The sequence below is a fragment of the Salvelinus alpinus genome, chromosome 8, assembly GCF_045679555.1.
Source record: "Salvelinus alpinus chromosome 8, SLU_Salpinus.1, whole genome shotgun sequence".
NCBI classification, from domain to species: Eukaryota; Metazoa; Chordata; class Actinopteri; order Salmoniformes; family Salmonidae; genus Salvelinus; species Salvelinus alpinus.
The window spans coordinates 49,570,279-49,594,578 of record NC_092093.1 but is presented as its reverse complement, the minus strand read 5'-3'; the positions used below and the strand labels follow the sequence as shown (position 1 = coordinate 49,594,578).

General features: G+C 44.7%; 1 protein-coding gene across 1 annotated transcript in view; it reads left to right on the top strand.

Annotated features, from left to right (window-relative positions):
• LOC139583241 (divergent protein kinase domain 2A-like) overlaps window positions 1-24,300 on the top strand; it is a 121,463-nt gene that overhangs the window by 82,597 nt on the left and 14,566 nt on the right. Inside the window, exon 3 of the mRNA XM_071414092.1 lies at window positions 10,390-10,693. Coding sequence (XP_071270193.1) covers window positions 10,390-10,693 — 304 coding nt within the window. The remainder of the gene's footprint in view (window positions 1-10,389; window positions 10,694-24,300) is intronic.

Below are 24,300 nucleotides of genomic sequence, written 5' to 3'. Positions count from 1 at the left end.
CCATGCAATGCACTCTCCTCAAACTATTTAGCCAACTTCTGGCCTGGTGTTTGATATGCGATGCGATCTCCTCAGTGTGGATCTCCGTCAGTGTGGACCAGTGTCCTGATGACAAGGCACACTTTTCTAGTTATGCCAGGCACAACCCGGCATCCTCAGCTCATTGTTAAGGATGTATCCAAATGAATGTCAGTAGAAAACAGCTACTTTGCTGTTATTCTGGCTGCAGAGGGCGTGACTGTGTTAGCCGTCAGTTAGCTGGCTCGCTAGCAAGGGATAAGAACGTTGCCAGCGACCATGGCAACGGAACATAAGGATTGAACGACTGGGTCGCGTCCTAAATATCAGACTAATCTAACGAACGACTGGGTCGCGTCCTAAATATCAGAACTAATCTAACGAACGACTGGGTCGCGTCCTAAATATCAGAACTAATCTAACGAACGACTGGGTTGCGTCCTAAATATCAGAACTAATCTAACGAACGACTGGGTCGCGTCCTAAATATCAGAACTATTCTAACGAACGACTGGGTTCCGTCCTAAATATCAGAACTAATCTAACGAATGACTGGGTCGCGTCCTAAATATCAGAACTAATCTAACGAACGACTGGGTCGCGTCCTAAATATCAGACTAATCTAACGAACGACTGGGTCGCGTCCTAAATACCAGAACTAATCTAACGAACGACTGGGTCGCGTCCTAAATATCAAAGTAATCTAACGAACGACTGGGTCGCGTCCTAAATATCAAAGTAATCTAACGAACGACTGGGTCGCGTCCTAAATAACAGAACTAATCTAACGAACGACTGGGTCGCGTCCTAAATATCAGAACTAATCTAACGAACGACTGGGTCGCGTCCTAAATATCAGAACTAATCTAACGAACGACTGGGTCGCGTCCTAAATATCAGAACTAATCTAACGAACGACTGGGTCGCGTCCTAAATAACAGAACTAATCTAACGAACGACTGGGTCGCGTCCTAAATATCAGAACTAATCTAACGAACGACTGGGTCACGTCCTAAATATCAGAACTAATCTAACGAACGACTGGGTCGCGTCCTAAATATCAGAACTAATCTAACGAACGACTGGGTCGCGTCCTAAATATCAGAACTATTCTAACGAACGACTGGGTTCCGTCCTAAATATCAGAACTAATCTAACGAATGACTGGGTCGCGTCCTAAATATCAGAACTAATCTAACGAACGACTGGGTCGCGTCCTAAATATCAGACTAATCTAACGAACGACTGGGTCGCGTCCTAAATACCAGAACTAATCTAACGAACGACTGGGTCGCGTCCTAAATATCAAACTAATCTAACGAATGACTGGGTCGCGTCTCAAGCATCCAAAAGATAAAAAATGTTTTATTTTCTGCCGGTAAATTTGTGCTTAGTATTGTTGTCTTTAGCGACTGTGGTGTAATAAGCAGGATAAACAGCTTTGCTGGCTCCAGGGGTAGTCGTCCATTATTTCCAAGGTAATGTTCAGAACGTCGGCTTTTATCTCTTATTTACTAGCTTTGTAAAGTACTGGAAGTAAAACACGTGGCTCCAGAGATCTCTGTGTAACTGTGCTGTATATCATACAGCTCTGTAGCAGAGAGGAAGGCTCTTTATCGATCGACTGGAGCAGGGAATTCTGTAAGCCAACACGGCACTCAAACCCGCCGTGTTACATGTCATTGGCAATTTTGGGGCTTTTCAACATTTCTGAATCTGAAACCCACAAACCACGACTTCTAGGAGATATGGGAGAGAGAATCAGTCCCTATGCATGCTTTACACCCTTCTCTTCCCTCCCCTCCCTCCTTAACACATTTCAAAGGGCAGTGAAGAGGAGAGAAGCCTCAGAACCACATTGAGCCGTGTGTCCCAACCAGGACTCTCTCTTCAGTCTATTCTGAGTTAGATAACGTTTAGTGGATTTCATATTCTGCTCCTCCCAATGCCTTCCTGTTTATTCCCCACCACCTCCCTCGCTCTCCCTACTCTCTCCTCTCTGCTCTCCACCCTCCTCGCTCTTCACCCTCGCTCTTCTCTCTGCTTTTCTCTGCTCTTCACCCTCACCCTTCTCTCTGCTCTTCTCTCTGCTCTTCACCCTCGCTCTCCTCTCTGCTCTCCTCTCTTTCCCTTCTCTCTGCTCTCCTCTCTTTCTCTTCTCTCTGCTCTCCTCTCTGCTCTTCTCTCTGTTCTTCACCCTCACTCTTCTCTGCTCTTCCCTCTGCTCTCCTTCTCTCTCTTCTCTGCTCTTCCCTCTGCTCTTCCCTCTGCTCTTCCCTCTGCTCTTCCCTCTGCTCTTCTCTCTGCTCTTCTCTCTGCTCTTCTCTCCCTACTCTCTTCTCTCCCTACTCTCCTCTGCTCTTCTCTCTGCTCTTCTCTCTGCTCTTCTCTCTGCTCTTCCCTCTGCTCTTCTCTCTGCTCTCCTCTCTGCTCTCCTCTGCTCTTCTCTCTGCTCTTCTCTCTTTCCCTTCTCTCTGCTTTTCTCTCTGCTCTTCTCTCCCTGCTCTCTTCTCTGCTCTCCTCTCTGCTCTTCTCTCTGCTCTTCTCTCTGCCCTTCCCTCTGCTCTTCTCTCCCTACTCTCTTCTCTCTGCTCTTCCCTCTGCTCTTCTGTCTGCTCTTCTCTCTGCTCTTCTCTCTGCCCTTCCCTCTGCTCTTCTCTCCCAACTCTCTTCTCTGCTCTTCTCTCTGCTCTCTCCTCTGCTCTTCTCTCTGCTCTCTTCTCTGCTCTTCTCTCTGCTCTTCCCTCTGCTCTCCTCTCTGCTCTTCTCTCTGCTCTTCTCTCTGCCCTTCCCTCTGCTCTTCTCTCCCTACTCTCTTCTCTGCTCTTCTCTCTGCTCTCTTCTCTGCTCTTCTCTCTGCTCTCTTCTCTGCCCTTCCCTCTGCTCTTCTCTCCCTACTCTCTTCTCTGCTCTTCTCTCTGCTCTCTTCTCTGCTCTTCTCTCTGCTCTTCTCTCTGCTCTTCCCTCTGCTCTTCCCTCTGCTCTTCCCTCTGCTCTTCCCTCTGCTCTTCCCTCTGCTCTTCTCTCTCTGCTCTTCTCTCTCTGCTCTTCTCTCTGCTCTTCTCTCTGCTCTTCCCTCTGCACTTCTCTCTGCTCTTCTCTCCCTACTCTCCTCTCTGCTCTTCTCTCCTCTCTTCTCTCTTGCACCCTAGTCATGAAATATTCGTTTAATATTAGCAATAATTATATTAATTTGGACCAAAATCATGAATAATGGAAGTTTTCTTACAAGTGTATATGGTTCAAGCATGATTTTAATCTGCGAGAGAAGGGCTACCTGAGCTGCAAACGCACGCTGTACGTTACGTAGTGACACGTCACGATGCAACGTACAGCGTCGGAGGGGTCGGTTTTTTCATCTTTTATCAAATACTGTTAGTCCATTACCATGTCAATCAACGCTGAATCGGAATGTAGTTCACACCCTGGATTTTGATGCCAACACAGTCACCTCAGTCCCATTCGTTTTCATTACAGCCTCGTTTGAATGTCGCGGTTACGCACATTTGTACGGAATGGGGTGAGTTTACGTTAACCCTACAGGCTAGGCTAGGTTACCATATAACACTACAGGCTAGGTGACCATATAACACTACAGGCTAGGCTAGGTGACCATATAACACTACAGGCTAGGCTAGGTTAACATATAACACTACAGGCTAGGCTAGGTGACCATATAACACTACAGGCTAGGCTAGGTGACCATATAACACTACAGGCTAGGCTAGGTGACCATATAACACTACAGGCTAGGCTAGGTGACCATATAACACTACAGGCTAGGCTAGGTTACCATATGACACTACTGGCTAGGCTAGGTTACCATATAACACTACAGGCTAGGTTACCATATAACACTACAGGCTAGGCTACCATATAACACTACAGGCTAGGCTAGGTTACCATATGACACTACTGGCTAGGCTAGGTTACCATATAACACTACAGGCTAGGTTACCATATAACACTACAGGCTAGGCTACCATATAACACTACAGGCTAGGTTACCATATAACACTACAGGCTAGGTTACCATATAACACTACAGGCTAGGCTAGGTTACCATATGACACTACTGGCTAGGCTAGGTTACCATATAACACTACAGGCTAGGTTACCATATAACACTACAGGCTAGGCTACCATATAACACTACAGGCTAGGCTAGGTTACCATATGACACTACTGGCTAGGCTAGGTTACCATATAACACTACAGGCTAGGTTACCATATAACACTACAGGCTAGGCTACCATATAACACTACAGGCTAGGTTACCATATAACACTACAGGCTAGGTTACCATATAACACTACAGGCTAGGCTACCATATAACACTACAGGCTAGGTTACCATATAACACTACAGGCTAGGTTAACATATAACACTACAGGCTAGGTTACCATATAACACTACAGGCTAGGCTACCATATAACACTACAGGCTAGGCTAGGTTACCATATAACACTACAGGCTAGGCTAGGTTACCATATGACACAAATGACTGATTGGCTGAGAGAAGTTGATAAAAAATATTGTGGAGTCTGTTTTGTTACTCTTCAATCATAGTCTGTTGCTGTGTTATGGCTTTACACCCCCTGCTATGTTGAGGATAAAGAGTTACCTGTCTAACAGAACAAAGGGTGTTCTTTTAATGGAAGCCTCTCCTACATAATCCAGGTAGAATCAGGAATTCCCCGGGGTAGCTGTCTGTCGAGGCACATTTACTTTTTCCGATCTTTACAAAGCGTTGAGTAAAGTCAGTGTGTCTATGTAAACTCAGCAAAAAAGGAAATGTCCCCTGTTCAGGACCCTGTCTCTCAAAGATAATTCGTAAAAATCCAAATAACTTCACAGATCTTCATTGTAAAGGGTTTAAACACTGTTTCCCATGCTTGTTCAATGAACCATAAACAATTAATGAACATGCACCTGTGGAACGGTCGTTAAGAAACTAACAGCTTACAGACGGTAGGCATTTAAGGTCATAGTTATGAAAACTTAGGACACTAAAGAGGCCTTTCTACTGACTCTGGAAAAACACCAAAAGAAAGATGCCCAGGGTCCCTGCTCATCTGCAAGGAGGCATGAGGACTGCAGATGTGGCCAGGGCAATAAATTGCAATGTCCGTACTGTGAGGCGCCTAAGACAGCGCTACAGGGAGACAGGACGGACAGCTGATCCTCGCAGTGGCAGACCACGTGTAACAACACCTGCACAGGATTGGTACATCCGAACATCACATCTACGGGTCAGGCACAGGATGGCAACAACAACTGCCCGAGTTACACCAGGAACGCACAATCCCTCTATCAGTGCTCAGACTGTCCGCAATAGGCTGAGAGAGGTTAGACTGAGGGCTTGTAGGCCTGTTGTAAGGCAGGTCCTCACCAGACATCACCGGCAACAACGTTGCCTATGGGCACAAACCCACCGTCGCTGGACCAGACAGGACTGGCAAAAAGTGCTCTTCACTGACGAGTCGCGGTTTTGTCTCACCGGGGGTGATGGTCGGATTCGTGTTTGTCGTCAAAGAAATGAGCGTTACACCGAGGCCTGTACTCTGGAGCGGGATCGATTTGGAGGTGGAGGGTCCATCATGGTCTGGGGCGGTGTGTCACAGCATCATCGGACTGAGTTTGTTGTCATTGCAGGCAATCTCAACGCTGTGCGTTACAGGGAAGACATCCTCCTCCCTCATGTGGTACCCTTCCTGCAGGCTCATCCTGACATGACCCTCCAGCATGACCTTGCCACCAGCCATACTGCTCGTTCTGTGCGTGATTTCCTGCAAGACAGAAATGTCAGTGTTCTGCCATGGCCAGCGAAGAGCCCGGATCTCAATCCCATTGAGCACGTCTGGGACCTGTTGGATCGGAGGGTGAGGGCTAGGGCCATTCCCCCCAGAAATGTCCGGGAACATGCAGGTGCCTTGGTGGAAGAGTGGGGTAACATCTCACAGGAAGAACTGGTGCCGTCCATGAGGAGATGCACTGCAGTAGTTAATGCAGCTGGTGGCCACACCAGATACTGACTGTTACTTTTGATTTTGACCCCACTTTGTTCAAGGACACATTATTCCCTTTCTGTTAGTCACATGTCTGTGGAACTTGTTCAGTGTTTTGTCTCAGTTGTTGAATCTTATGTTCATACAAATATTAACAAATGTTAAGTTTGCTGATAATAAACACAGTTGACAGTGAGAAGACGTTTCTTTTTTTTGCTGAGTTTATGTAGACGACTCAACTCTGTACACGTCAGCTACCACAGCAACTGAAATGACTGCAACACTTAACAAAGAGTTGCAGTTCGTTTCATAGTGGGTGGCAAGGAATAAGTTAGTCCTAAATATTTCAAAAACTAAAAGCATTTTATTTTGGGACAAATCAGTCACTAAAACCCTAAACCTCAACTAAAACTTGTAATAAATAATGTGGAAATTGAACAAGTTGAGGTGAATAAACTGCTTGGAGTAACCCTAGATTGTAAACTGTCATGGTCAAAACATATTTATACAGTAGTAGCTAAGTTGGGGAGAAGTCTGTCCATAATAAAGCGCTGCTCTACCTTCTTAACAACACTATCAACAAGGCAGGTCCTACAGGCCCTAGTTTCTACCTTCTTAACAACACTATCAACAAGACAGGTCCTACAGGCCCTAGTTTCTACCTTCTTAACAACACTATCAACAAGACAGGTCCTACAGGCCCTAGTTTCTACCTTCTTAACAACACTATCAACAAGACAGGTCCTACAGGCCCTAGTTTCTACCTTCTTAACAACACTATCAACAAGGCAGGTCCTACAGGCCCTAGTTTCTACCTTCTTAACAGCACTATCAACAAGGCAGGTCCTACAGGCCCTAGTTTCTACCTTCTTAACAGCACTATCAACAAGGCAGGTCCTACAGGCCCTAGTTTCTACCTTCTTAACAACACTATCAACAAGGCAGGTCCTACAGGCCCTAGTTTCTACCTTCTTAACAACACTATCAACAAGACAGGTCCTACAGGCCCTAGTTTCTACCTTCTTAACAACACTATCAACAAGACAGGTCCTACAGGCCCTAGTTTCTACCTTCTTAACAACACTATCAACAAGGCAGGTCCTACAGGCCCTAGTTTCTACCTTCTTAACAGCACTATCAACAAGGCAGGTCCTACAGGCCCTAGTTTCTACCTTCTTAACAGCACTATCAACAAGGCAGGTCCTACAGGCCCTAGTTTCTACCTTCTTAACAACACTATCAACAAGGCAGGTCCTACAGGCCCTAGTTTCTACCTTCTTAACAACACTATCAACAAGACAGGTCCTACAGGCCCTAGTTTCTACCTTCTTAACAACACTATCAACAAGGCAGGTCCTACAGGCCCTAGTTTCTACCTTCTTAACAACACTATCAACAAGGCAGGTCCTACAGGCCCTAGTTTCTACCTTCTTAACAACACTATCAACAAGACAGGTCCTACAGGCCCTAGTGTCTACCTTCTTAACAACACTATCAACAAGACAGGTCCTACAGGCCCTAGTTTCTACCTTCTTAACAACACTATCAACAAGACAGGTCCTACAGGCCCTAGTTTCTACCTTCTTAACAACACTATCAACAAGGCAGGTCCTACAGGCCCTAGTTTCTACCTTCTTAACAGCACTATCAACAAGGCAGGTCCTACAGGCCCTAGTTTCTACCTTCTTAACAGCACTATCAACAAGGCAGGTCCTACAGGCCCTAGTTTCTACCTTCTTAACAACACTATCAACAAGGCAGGTCCTACAGGCCCTAGTTTCTACCTTCTTAACAACACTATCAACAAGACAGGTCCTACAGGCCCTAGTTTCTACCTTCTTAACAACACTATCAACAAGACAGGTCCTACAGGCCCTAGTTTCTACCTTCTTAACAACACTATCAACAAGACAGGTCCTACAGGCCCTAGTTTCTACCTTCTTAACAACACTATCAACAAGACAGGTCCTACAGGCCCTAGTTTCTACCTTCTTAACAACACTATCAACAAGGCAGGTCCTACAGGCCCTAGTTTCTACCTTCTTAACAGCACTATCAACAAGGCAGGTCCTACAGGCCCTAGTTTCTACCTTCTTAACAGCACTATCAACAAGGCAGGTCCTACAGGCCCTAGTTTCTACCTTCTTAACAACACTATCAACAAGGCAGGTCCTACAGGCCCTAGTTTCTACCTTCTTAACAACACTATCAACAAGGCAGGTCCTACAGGCCCTAGTTTCAACCTTCTTAACAGCACTATCAACAAGGCAGGTCCTACAGGCCCTAGTTTCTACCTTCTTAACAGCACTATCAACAAGGCAGGTCCTACAGGCCCTAGTTTCTACCTTCTTAACAACACTATCAACAAGGCAGGTCCTACAGGCCCTAGTTTCTACCTTCTTAACAACACTATCAACAAGGCAGGTCCTACAGGCCCTAGTTTCTGCCTTCTTAACAACACTATCAACAAGGCAGGTCCTACAGGCCCTAGTTTCTACCTTCTTAACAACACTATCAACAAGGCAGGTCCTACAGGCCCTAGTTTCTACCTTCTTAACAACACTATCAACACGGCAGGTCCTACAGGCCCTAGTTTCTACCTTCTTAACAACACTATCACCAAGGCAGGTCCTACAGGCCCTAGTTTCTGCCTTCTTAACAACACTATCAACAAGACAGGTCCTACAGGCCCTAGTTTCTACCTTCTTAACAACACTATCAACACGGCAGGTTCTACAGGCCCTAGTTTCTACCTTCTTAACAACACTATCAACAAGGCAGGTCCTACAGGCCCTAGTTTCTACCTTCTTAACAACACTATCAACAAGGCAGGTCCTACAGGCTCTAGTTTCTACCTTCTTAACAACACTATCAACAAGGCAGGTCCTACAGGCCCTAGTTTTGTCGCAGCTGGACTACTGTTCAGTAGTGTGGTCAGGTGCCACAAAAAAGGACTTAGGAAAATTGTTGCTTCACAGTCCCCGCTGTTCCATAAGGTGTATTTTATCTGTTTTTAAAATCATATTCTACTGCTGCATCAGTTACTTGATGTGGAACAGAGTTCCATGTAGTCATGGCTCTATGTAGTACTGTGCTCCTCCCATAGTCTGTTCTGGAGTTAGGGATTGTGAAGAGACCTCTGGTGGCATGTCTTGTGGGGTATGCATGGGTGTCTGAGCTGTGTGCTAGTAGTGGCTGACTTCTTATGGCTGGGGGAAGTATTTTGGATGAATAAGGTGCCCAGAGTAAACTGCCTGTTACTCAGTCTCAGAAGCTAATATATGCATAATATTAGTATATTTGGATAGAAAACACCCAGAAGTTTCTAAAACTGTTTGAATGATGTCTGTGAGTATAACAGAACTCATAAAAACCTGAGAAAAAATCCAACCAGAAAGTGGGAAATCTGAGGTTTGTAGTTTTTCAACTCATCGCCTATCGAATATACAGTGGGATATTGGTCATATTGCACTTCCTAAGGCTTCCACTAGATGTCAACAGTCTTTAGAACCTTGTTTGATGCTTCTACTGTGAAGGAGGGGGGATGAGGGCTCTTTGAGTCAGGGCTCTGGCAGAGTTCCATGAGCTGACCATGCGTGCGTCCACGTGAGAGAGTTAGCTCGCGTTCCATTGCATTTCTGAAGACAAAAGAATTCTCCGGTTGGAACATTATTGGAGATTTATGTTAAAAACATCCTAAAGAATGATTCTATACATCGTTTGACATGTTTCTACGGACTGTAACGGAACTTTTTGATCGCGCCTCATGAATTTTGATTACTGGGCTAATATACTGATATACTTGGATTTGTAGTGTCAGCGTTTGTTGCTGGCATGTCATGCCTAAATTTCCTAATCTTGCCAATAAAAAAAATCATTAATGTAGTTGGCAATATCAGTGGGTTTTGTAATGAATGAGCCATCTGATTCAATGAATGACAGCCATTAACATTGACGGCCATTGGTGTTACTGTATTTGTAATTATAATGGACTGTTTTACTATAGCTGAGGGCTTCACACAAGCCAGGCATTGTCTACATACACATGTCATTTTTTCCCAATATATTTTTAGGGACTTTTTTGTGTTTTTCTGTGTTAATATCCCACCGACTTTGCCAATAATCAGGCACAGACTTCTACATTATCACTGTGTATTAATCTCCTCTTCTTTCCTCCTCTCTTCTCAAATGATCTTCATCCCTCCTATGTGTGTGTCCCCCATATCTCTTCATATGTTCGTCCTGCTTTAAATGAAAACAGGACTTCTTCCTTCAGAGCTTTCCGTTAGACGAGGATTCCAACCCCTCTTTCCTCCATACCCCTTTCTCCTAATAATTAACATCACTCCTTTCTCCCCTACAGAGTTTCCCGTCAGACGAAGGCTGGCCGTTCGCCAAGTACCTGGGAGCGTGTGGTCGCGTGGTGGCGGTGAACTACGTCGGCGAGGAGCTGTGGTCTTTCTATAACGCTCCGTGGGACAAGAGGGTTGACCTGGCCCGACAGCTGATGGACATCGCTGAGCAGCTCACCAACAACGACTTTGAGTTCGCCCTCTACCTGCTGGACGTGAGCTTTGACAACTTTGCCGTGGGGCCGCGGGACGGAAAGGTCATCGTGGTGGACGGTGAGAACGTCCTGGTGGCCGACAAGAGGCTGATCAAACAAAGTGAGTTGTTATTGGCACACCGCCGGGTGGGGGGGGGGGGGGGGGTCAAGGGTTATGGTTGCAAAGCTACCAGTAATTTACCAAAGTTACTGGAATCCTTGGAATCCAATTTTGGTGACAGATTTTTTACTTGACAAATGTATACTTTTTTGTCCATATTGTCCACAAATTTCTAGTGGATAGACCATATTGTTCACGATAAAATAGCCTGATTAATGAAAAGATGCATGTCATTTACAATGTAATTATTTTCAATTAGCCCTGCAACTCTTCCAATTATTGACATTTTTCATAACTACCACCAGTTTAGCACCAAAACATTTAAAACAAAGACATAAAAATGATATTTCATGCTGAAACCCTCATTTTAAACACCAATGGGATTCACTAAGTTGATGGTTTAAGGTTAGGATAATGTGTTACAGCTTTATCATTGTATTCTTATTTTAAAATCATATTATTTTATTATTTTACATGTGATAAGGCCACACGGAAGGCCAGAGATGATTACGATGACCTGTGGTGATCTGAAGTACCCAAAAGGAAATTAAATATGAAATTTTAAATTTGCAACAAGATTTCAGTTTCCATTCGAAATTCAATGTATTATGGACAAACGTCTATTTTTGACGCGTTCATTCCGCGTGGTTCCCGGGTTCATTCCGCATGGTTACCGGGTGGTTACCGGGTTCATTCCGCGTGGTTACCGGGTTCATTCCGCGTGGTTACCGGGTTCATTCCGCGTGGTTACCGGGTTCATTCCGCGTGGTTACCGGGTTCATTCCGCGTGGTTCCCGGGTTCATTCCGCGTGGTTACCGGGTTCATTCCGCATGGTTACTGGGTTAAAACCCGAAACCACTCAAAGGGTAACGGTTTAGGCATTAAGGTTAAGGGTATGGTTTGGGGAAGTCTTAAATCAAAATAATAGAAAAATAAATGCTCTATTACCATCGGGTATCATCTGTATTCTCACGGTATGCTAGAGTGTTGTGATCTACGGTGGCCCAGTAGTCTGAGCAGCTTGCTTGGACTCCGAGCATCATGAGTTCGCGCCCAGTGCAGGGCTGAGGAAGACATATATCCACGTTGTCAGGACCTTTTCAAACGTCAAAAATCAACATCTATTTCCAGTGATCAGGCTGGATATATGAGGTCTCTAACAACAGTAGACTAACAACAGTAGATATGAGCCTTACTTCACTACATAACCACACTTCACTACATAAACACACTACACTACACTACATAACCACACTACACAACCACATTACATTACCACACTACATTACCACACTACACAGCCACACTACATTACACTGCCACACTATACTATCACACTACACTACCACACTATACTATCACACTATACTACCACACTACCACACTACACTACCACACTATACTACCACACTATACTATCACACTATACTACCACACTACACTACCACACTACACTACCACACTATACTATCACACTATACTACCACACTATACTACCACACTACCACACTATACTACCACACTATACTACCACACTACACTACCACACTATACTATCACACTATACTACCACACTACACTACCACACTATACTATCACACTACACTACCACACTATACTACCACACTACACTACCACACTATACTATCACACTATACTACCACACTACACTACCACACTATACTATCACACTACACTACCACACTATACTATCACACTATACTACCACACTACACTACCACACTATACTACCACACTACACTACCACACTATACTACCACACTACCACACTATACTACCACACTACCACACTATACTACCACACTACCACACTATACTACCATACTACCACACTATACTACCACACTATACTACCACACTACCACACTACACTACCACACTATACTACCATACTACCACACTATACTGCCACACTATACTACCACACTACCACACTATACTACCACACTATACTACCACACTACCACACTATACTACCACACTATACCACTACACTATACCACTACACTACCACACTATACTACCATACTACCACACTATACTGCCACACTATACTACCATACTACCACACTACCACACTATACTACCACACTATACTACCACACTACCACACTATACTACCACACTATACCACCACACTACCACACTATACTACCACACTATACTACCACACTATACTACCACACTATACTACCACACTATACTACCACACTATACTACCATACTACCACACTATACTACCATACTACCACACTATACTACCACACTATACTACCACACTACCACACTATACCACTACACTACCACACTATACTACCACACTATACCACCACACTATACTACCACACTATACTACCACACTATACTACCACACTACCACACTATACCACCACACTATACTACCACACTATGCCACCACACTATACTACCACACTACCACACTACATTACCACACTACACAGCCACACTACATTACACTGCCACACTATACTATCACACTACACTACCACACTATACTATCACACTATACTACCACACTACCACACTACACTACCACACTATACTACCACACTATACTATCACACTATACTACCACACTACACTACCACACTACACTACCACACTATACTATCACACTATACTACCACACTATACTACCACACTACCACACTATACTACCACACTATACTACCACACTACACTACCACACTATACTATCACACTATACTACCACACTACACTACCACACTATACTATCACACTACACTACCACACTATACTATCACACTATACTACCACACTATACTACCACACTATACTACCACACTACACTACCACACTATACTATCACACTACACTACCACACTATACTACCACACTACCACACTATACTACCACACTACCACACTATACTACCACACTACCACACTATACTACCATACTACCACACTATACTACCACACTATACTACCACACTACCACACTACACTACCACACTATACTACCATACTACCACACTATACTGCCACACTATACTACCACACTACCACACTACCACACTATACTACCACACTATACTACCACACTATACCACTACACTATACCACTACACTACCACACTATACTACCATACTACCACACTATACTGCCACACTATACTACCATACTACCACACTACCACACTATACTACCACACTATACTACCACACTATACTACCACACTATACCACCACACTACCACACTATACTACCACACTATACTACCACACTATACTACCACACTATACTACCATACTACCACACTATACTACCATACTACCACACTATACTACCACACTATACTACCACACTACCACACTATACCACTACACTACCACACTATACTACCACACTATACCACCACACTATACCACCACACTATACTACCACACTATACTACCACACTATACTACCACACTACCACACTATACCACCACACTATACTACCACACTATGCCACCACACTATACTACCACACTACCACACTATACTACCACACTATACTACCATACTACCCCACTATACTACCACACTATACTACCACACTACACTACCACACTATACTACCACACTATACTACCACACTACCACACTATACTACCACACTATACTACCACACTACCACACTATACTACCACACTACTTCACTATACTACCACACTACCGCACTATACTACCGCACTATACTACCACACTACCGCACTATACTACCGCACTATACTACCACACTATACTACCACACTGTACTACCACACTATACTACCACACTACCACACTATACTACCACACTACCACACTATACTACCGCACTATACTACCACACTATACTACCACACTGTACTACCACACTATACTACCACACTACCACACTATACTACCACACTATACTACCACACTATACTACCATACTACCACACTATACTACCACACTATACTACCACACTATGCCACCACACTATACTACCACACTACCACACTATACTACCACACTATACTACCACACTATACTACCAGACTATACCACCACACTACCACACTATACTACCACACTATACTACCACACTATACCACCACACTATACTACCACACTACCACACTATACTACCACACTATACTATCACACTACACTACCACACTATACTACCACACTACACTACCACACTACACTACCACACTACACTACCACACTATACCACCACACTACCACACTATACTACCACACGATACTACCACACTATACTACCACACTACACTGCCACACTACCACACTATACTACCACACCACACTACCAAACTATACTACCACACTTCCACACTATACTACCACACTACCACACTATACTACCACGCTACCACACTATACTACCACACTATACTACCACACCACACTACCACACTACACTACCACACTATACTACCACACTACACTACCACACTATACTACCACACTACCACACTATACTACAACACTATACTGCCACACTATACTACCACACGATACTACCACACTACACTACCACACTACACTACCACACTATACTACCACACTATACTACCATACTACCACACTATACTACCACACTACACCACCATACTATACTACCACGCTATACTACCACACTATATTACCACACTATACTACCACACTAAACCACCATACTATACTACCACGCTATACTACCACACTACCACACTATACTACCACACTATACTACCACACTATACTATCACACTATGCCACCACACTATACTACCACACTACCACCCTATACTACCACACTACACTACCACACTATACTACCACACTACACTATCACACTATACTACCACACTATACTACCACACTACACTACCACACCATACTACCACACCATACTACCACACTACTCTACCACACTATACCACCACACTACCACGCTATACTACCACACTATACTACCACACTATACTACCACACTATACTACCCCACTATACTACCGCACTATACTACCGCACTATACTACTGCACTATACTACCACACTATACTACCACACTACCACACTACTACCACACTATACTACCGCACTATACTACCACACTATACTACTGCACTATACTACCACACTATACTACCACACTATACTACCACACTACACCACCACACTATACTACCACACTACCACACTATACTACCACACTACCACACTATACTACCATACTATACTACCACACTATACTACCACACTACCACACTATACTACCACACTATACTACCACACTATACTACCACACTATACTTCCACACTATACTACCGCACTATACTACCGCACTATACTACTGCACTATACTACCACACTATACTGCCACACTATACTACCACACTATACTAGCCCACTATACTACCCCACTATACTACCACACTATACTACCACACTATACTACCACACTATACTACCACACTACCACACTATACTACCCCACTATACTACCACGCTATACTACCACACTATACTAGCCCACTATACTACCCCACTATACTACCACACTATACTACCACACTATACTACCACACTATACTACCACACTATACTACCACACTACCACACTATACTACCCCACTATACTTCCACACGATACTACCACACTATACTACCTCACTATACTACCCCACTATACTTCCACACTATACTACCAAACTATACTACCGCACTATACTACCACACTATGCCACCCCACTATACTTCCACACTATACTACCATACTATACTACCCCACTATACTACCACACTATACTACCACACTACCCCACTATACTACCACACTACCCCACTATACTACCACACTATACTACCACACTATACTAACACACTATACTACCACACTATACTACCACACCACCACACTATATTACCACCACACTACCACACTATACTTCCACACTATACTACCACACTATACTACCACACTACACTACCACACTACCACACTATACTACCACCACACTACCACACTACCACACTATACTTCAACACTATACTACCACACTATACTACCACACTACGCTACCACACTACACTACCACACTATACTACCACACTACCACACTATACTACCACACTATACCACCACACCACACTATACTACCACACTATACTACCACACTACTCTACCACACTACACTACCACACTATACTATCACACTACTCTACCACACTATACTATCACACTACACTACCACACCATACTACCGCACCATACTACCGCACCACACTACATAACATATTTGACACGTGGATTAAACCTGTCTGATGTCAGCATGTGTTTCTCAACCTATCCTCTTGTCCTCAGTAGTGTCTCTGATCTAGGTTTGAGTTGGGAGAGGATCAGGGTGATAGTCATCTCTGTTAACCCACAACTCGAATCTTCAATTGGGTCAGATACATGACCGTACGTGGTAGAAATGGAGTCTCCGCCCACTCTAAAGGAAAACTCACCCCCCCCAGTTGAAGCGACGCTTTGTGATACGTCCAAATAACCATTGAAAACCCCCAAAACATTGGACCTAACGCTGCGGCGGTATCTCACGTATTCCAGTCAGTCGTGACAGATGGTATAATGGTATAGTATCCACGAGAGATACTATACCATGTCCAACATTAGGGCGATGGTACCTATGGAAAGATGCTACAGTTTACCGGTTCTGTTTGGGCTTTATGTCCAACATTAGGGCGATGGTACAGATGGTACAGTTTACCGGTTCTGCTTGGCTTTATGTCCAACATTAGGGCGATGGTACAGATGGTACAGTTTACCGGTTCTGCTTGGGCTTTATGTCCAACATTAGGGCGATGGTACCTATGGAAAGATGCTACAGTTTACCGGTTCTGTTTGGGCTTTGTGTCCAACATTAGGGCGATGGTACCTATGGAAAGATGGTACAGTTTACCGGTTCTGCTTGGGCTTTATGTCCAACATTAGGGCGATGGTACCTATGGAAAGATGCTACAGTTTACCGGTTCTGCTTGGGCTTTATGTCCAACATTAGGGCGATGGTACCTATGGAAAGATGGTACAGTTTACCGGTTCTGCTTGGGCTTTATGTCCAACATTAGGGCGATGGTACCTATGGAAAGATGCTACAGTTTACCGGTTCTGCTTGGGCTTTATGTCCAACATTAGGGCGATGGTACCTATGGAAAGATGGTACAGTTTACCGGTTCTGCTTGGGCTTTATGTCCAACATTAGGGCGATGGTACCTATGGAAAGATGGTACCGTTTACCGGTTCTGCTTGGGCTTTGTGTCCAACATTAGGGCGATGGTACCTATGGAAAGATGGTACAGTTTACCGGTTCTGCTTGGGGTTTGTGTCCAACATTAGGGCGATGGTACCTATGGAAAGATGGTACAGTTTACCGGTTCTGCTTGGCTTTATGTCCAACATTAGGGCGATGGTACAGATGGTACAGTTTACCGGTTCTGCTTGGGCTTTATGTCCAACATTAGGGCGATGGTACCTATGGAAAGATGCTACAGTTTACCGGTTCTGTTTGGGCTTTGTGTCCAACATTAGGGCGATGGTACCTATGGAAAGATGCTACAGTTTACCGGTTCTGCTTGGGCTTTATGTCCAACATTAGGGCGATGGTACCTATGGAAAGATGCTACAGTTTACCGGTTCTGCTTGGGCTTTATGTCCAACATTAGGGCGATGGTACCTATGGAAAGATGGTACAGTTTACCGGTTCTGCTTGGGCTTTACGTCCAACATTAGGGCGATGGTACAGATGGTACAGTTTACCGGTTCTGCTTGGCTTTATGTCCAACATTAGGGCGATGGTACAGATGGTACAGTTTACCGGTTCTGCTTGGGCTTTATGTCCAACATTAGGGCGATGGTACCTATGGGAAGATGCTACAGTTTACCGGTTCTCTTTGGGCTTTGTGTCCAACATTAGGGCGATGGTACCTATGGAAAGATGGTACAGTTTACCGGTTCTGCTTGGGCTTTATGTCCAACATTAGGGCGATGGTACCTATGGAAAGATGCTACAGTTTACCGGTTCTGCTTGGGCTTTATGTCCAACATTAGGGCGATGGTACCTATGGAAAGATGGTACAGTTTACCGGTTCTGCTTGGGCTTTATGTCCAACATTAGGGCGATGGTACCTATGGAAAGATGCTACAGTTTACCGGTTCTGCTTGGGCTTTATGTCCAACATTAGGGCGATGGTACCTATGGAAAGATGGTACAGTTTACCGGTTCTGCTTGGGCTTTATGTCCAACATTAGGGCGATGGTACCTATGGAAAGATGGTACCGTTTACCGGTTCTGCTTGGGCTTTGTGTCCAACATTAGGGCGATGGTACCTATGGAAAGATGGTACAGTTTACCGGTTCTGCTTGGGGTTTGTGTCCAACATTAGGGCGATGGTACCTATGGAAAGATGGTACAGTTTACCGGTTCTGCTTGGGCTTTACGTCCAACATTAGGGCGATGGTACAGATGGTACAGTTTACCGGTTCTGCTTGGCTTTATGTCCAACATTAGGGCGATGGTACAGATGGTACAGTTTACCGGTTCTGCTTGGGCTTTATGTCCAACATTAGGGCGATGGTACCTATGGAAAGATGCTACAGTTTACCGGTTCTGTTTGGGCTTTGTGTCCAACATTAGGGCGATGGTACCTATGGAAAGATGGTACAGTTTACCGGTTCTGCTTGGGCTTTATGTCCAACATTAGGGCGATGGTACCTATGGAAAGATGCTACAGTTTACCGGTTCTGCTTGGGCTTTATGTCCAACATTAGGGCGATGGTACCTATGGAAAGATGCTACAGTTTACCGGTTCTGCTTGGGCTTTATGTCCAACATTAGGGCGATGGTACCTATGGAAAGATGCTACAGTTTACCGGTTCTGCTTGGGCTTTATGTCCAACATTAGGGCGATGGTACCTATGGAAAGATGGTACAGTTTACCGGTTCAGCTTGGGCTTTATGTCCAACATTAGGGCGATGGTACCTATGGAAAGATGGTACAGTTTACCGGTTCTGCTTGGGCTTTGTGTCCAACATTAGGGCGATGGTACCTATGGAAAGATGGTACAGTTTACCGGTTCTGCTTGGGGTTTGTGTCCAACATTAGGGCGATGGTACCTATGGAAAGATGGTACAGTTTACTGGTTCTGCTTGGGCTTTACGTCCAACATTAGGGCGATGGTACAGATGGAACAGTTTACCGGTTCTGCTTGGGCTTTATGTCCAACATTAGGGCGATGGTACCTATGGAAAGATGGTACAGTTTACCGGTTCAGCTTGGGCTTTATGTCCAACATTAGGGCGATGGTACCTATGGAAAGATGGTACAGTTTACCGGTTCTGCTTGGGCTTTGTGTCCAACATTAGGGCGATGGTACCTATGGAAAGATGGTACAGTTTACCGGTTCTGCTTGGGGTTTGTGTCCAACATTAGGGCGATGGTACCTATGGAAAGATGGTACAGTTTACTGGTTCTGCTTGGGCTTTATGTCCAACATTAGGGCGATGGTACCTATGGAAAGATGCTACAGTTTACCGGTTCTGCTTGGGCTTTATGTCCAACATTAGGGCGATGGTACCTATGGAAAGATGGTACAGTTTACCGGTTCTGCTTGGGCTTTACGTCCAACATTAGGGCGATGGTACAGATGGTACAGTTTACCGGTTCTGCTTGGCTTTATGTCCAACATTAGGGCGATGGTACAGATGGTACAGTTTACCGGTTCTGCTTGGGCTTTATGTCCAACATTAGGGCGATGGTACCTATGGGAAGATGCTACAGTTTACCGGTTCTCTTTGGGCTTTGTGTCCAACATTAGGGCGATGGTACCTATGGAAAGATGGTACAGTTTACCGGTTCTGCTTGGGCTTTATGTCCAACATTAGGGCGATGGTACCTATGGAAAGATGCTACAGTTTACCGGTTCTGCTTGGGCTTTATGTCCAACATTAGGGCGATGGTACCTATGGAAAGATGGTACAGTTTACCGGTTCTGCTTGGGCTTTATGTCCAACATTAGGGCGATGGTACCTATGGAAAGATGCTACAGTTTACCGGTTCTGCTTGGGCTTTATGTCCAACATTAGGGCGATGGTACCTATGGAAAGATGGTACAGTTTACCGGTTCTGCTTGGGCTTTATGTCCAACATTAGGGCGATGGTACCTATGGAAAGATGGTACCGTTTACCGGTTCTGCTTGGGCTTTGTGTCCAACATTAGGGCGATGGTACCTATGGAAAGATGGTACAGTTTACCGGTTCTGCTTGGGGTTTGTGTCCAACATTAGGGCGATGGTACCTATGGAAAGATGGTACAGTTTACCGGTTCTGCTTGGGCTTTACGTCCAACATTAGGGCGATGGTACAGATGGTACAGTTTACCGGTTCTGCTTGGCTTTATGTCCAACATTAGGGCGATGGTACAGATGGTACAGTTTACCGGTTCTGCTTGGGCTTTATGTCCAACATTAGGGCGATGGTACCTATGGAAAGATGCTACAGTTTACCGGTTCTGTTTGGGCTTTGTGTCCAACATTAGGGCGATGGTACCTATGGAAAGATGGTACAGTTTACCGGTTCTGCTTGGGCTTTATGTCCAACATTAGGGCGATGGTACCTATGGAAAGATGCTACAGTTTACCGGTTCTGCTTGGGCTTTATGTCCAACATTAGGGCGATGGTACCTATGGAAAGATGCTACAGTTTACCGGTTCTGCTTGGGCTTTATGTCCAACATTAGGGCGATGGTACCTATGGAAAGATGCTACAGTTTACCGGTTCTGCTTGGGCTTTATGTCCAACATTAGGGCGATGGTACCTATGGAAAGATGGTACAGTTTACCGGTTCAGCTTGGGCTTTATGTCCAACATTAGGGCGATGGTACCTATGGAAAGATGGTACAGTTTACCGGTTCTGCTTGGGCTTTGTGTCCAACATTAGGGCGATGGTACCTATGGAAAGATGGTACAGTTTACCGGTTCTGCTTGGGGTTTGTGTCCAACATTAGGGCGATGGTACCTATGGAAAGATGGTACAGTTTACTGGTTCTGCTTGGGCTTTACGTCCAACATTAGGGCGATGGTACAGATGGAACAGTTTACCGGTTCTGCTTGGGCTTTATGTCCAACATTAGGGCGATGGTACAGATGGTACAGTTTACCGGTTCTGCTTGGGCTTTATGTCCAACATTAGGGCGATGGTACAGATGGTACAGTTTACCGGTTCTGCTTGGGCTTTATGTCCAACATTAGGGTGATGGTACCTATGGAAAGATGCTACAGTTTACCGGTTCTGTTTGGGCTTTATATCCAACATTAGGGCGATGGTACCTATGGAAAGATGCTACAGTTTACCGGTTCTGCTTGGGCTTTATGTCCAACATTAGGGCGATGGTACAGTTTACCGGTTCTGTTTGGGCTTTATGTCCAACATTAGGGCGATGGTACCTATGGAAAGATGGTACAGTTTACCGGTTCTGCTTGGGCTTTATATCCAACATTAGGGTGATGGTACAGTTTACCGGTTCTGTTGGGCTTTATGTCCAACATTAAGGCGATGGTACAGTTTACCGGTTCTGTTGGGCTTTATGTCCAACATGTACATTACTATGGAAGCGATGCACAGATCTAACTAGATTGAGATGACATGCTAACTTTGTCCCAGTCTGTCCTTCAAAAGTGATAACAGCAATAGATAAACCAAAGTGGAACAAACTTTCATATCTTGTCCATGCAGGAGCCATGTCACTAGTTTCCCCTCTAACGCCCCGGCTACACACACACCTCCCCAGCACTACAGCAGAGGGTGGGAAAGGCCTTTTAGATATTTGCCCCTGTAGACATCCTATTAAAATGATAAAACCACTGTCTGTGGGGGACTGGTGCCACCACTGTGCCCTGTGACAGATTGTGTGTGTGTGTGTGTGTGTCTGCGTGGGAGAGAGAGATGGGGATGGATGGTGACAAACACACACTGAGATAAAATGCTGGCCAAAGTACAAGGTCTGTCACCACAAAAGAGCAGATGGGCACTCACCGTGTGTGTGTGTGTGTGTGTGTGTGTGTGTGTGTGTGTGTGTGTGTGTGTGTGTGTGTGTGTGTGTGTGTGTGTGTGTGTGTGTGTGTGTGTGTGTGTGTGTGTGTGTGTGTGTGTGTGTGTGTGTGTGTGTGTGTGTGTGTGTGTGTACACAATGTAGCTTATACAGTGCATTATGGAAGTATTCAGACCCAGGAAGATCCTTTGACTTTGTCCACATTTTGTTACATTACAGCCTTAGTCTAAAAATGATTAAAAAATATATATCTAAATCCTCATCAATTGACACATAATGACAAAGCAAAAACTGTTTTATTTTTTTTTATTTTGCTAATTTAACTAAAATATTACATTTACCTAAGTATTCAGACCATTTACTCAGTGCTTTATTAAAGCACCTTTGGCAGCGATTACAGCATAGAGTCTTCTTCGGTATGAGTTTCTCCTATTCTTCTCTGCAGAGTCTGGGCTCTGGCTGGGCCACTCAAGGACATTCAGAGACTTGTCCCGAAGCCACTTCTGCGTTGTCTTGGCTGTGTGCTTAGGGTCGTTGTCCTGTTGGAAGGTGAACCTTCGCCCCAGTCTGAGATCCTGAGTGCTCTGTAGCAGGTTTTCATCATGGATCTCTCTGTACTTTTCTCCGTTCATCGTTGACTCGATAATCATTAGTCTCCCAGTCCCTGCCGCATGATGCCAAATGCCATGTTATTTTGCATTTATGTAAGCTTTGCACATGCCTTTGCATTCTCTCAACCAGCTTCACCTGGAATGCTTTTCCAATATTCTTGAAGGAGTTCCCACATATGCTGAGCACTTGTTGACTGCTTTTCCTTCACTCTGCGGTCCAACTCATCCCAAACCATCTCAATTGGGTTGATGTTGGGTGATTGTGGAGGCCAGGTCATCTGATGCAGCAGTCCATCACTCTCCTTTTTGGTCAAATAGCCCTTACACAGCCTGGAGGTGTCCTGTTGTCCTGTTGAAAAACAAATGATAGTGTCACTAAGCGCAAACTAGATGGGATGGCGTATCGCTGCAGAATGCTGTGGTAGCCATGCTGGTTAAGTGTGCCTTGAATTCTAAATAAATCACAGACAGTGTCACCAGCAAAGCACCCCCACGCCATCACACCTCCTCCTCCATGCTTCACGGTGGGAACCACACAGGCGGAAATCATCCGTTCACCTTCTCTGCGTCTTGTAAAGACAAGGCTGTTGGAACCAAAAACCTCAAATTTGGACTCATCAGACCAAAGTACAGATTTCCACTGGTCTAATGTCCATTGCTTGTGTTTCTTGGCCCAAACAAGTCTCTTCTTCTTATTGGTGTCCTTTAGTAGTGGTTTCTTTGCAGCATTTCAACCATGAAGGCCTGATTCACACAGTCTCCTCTGAACAGTTGATGTAGAGATGTGCCTGTTACTTGAACTCTGTGAAGCATTTATTTGGGCTGCAATCTGAGGTGCAGTTAATTATAATGAACTTATCCT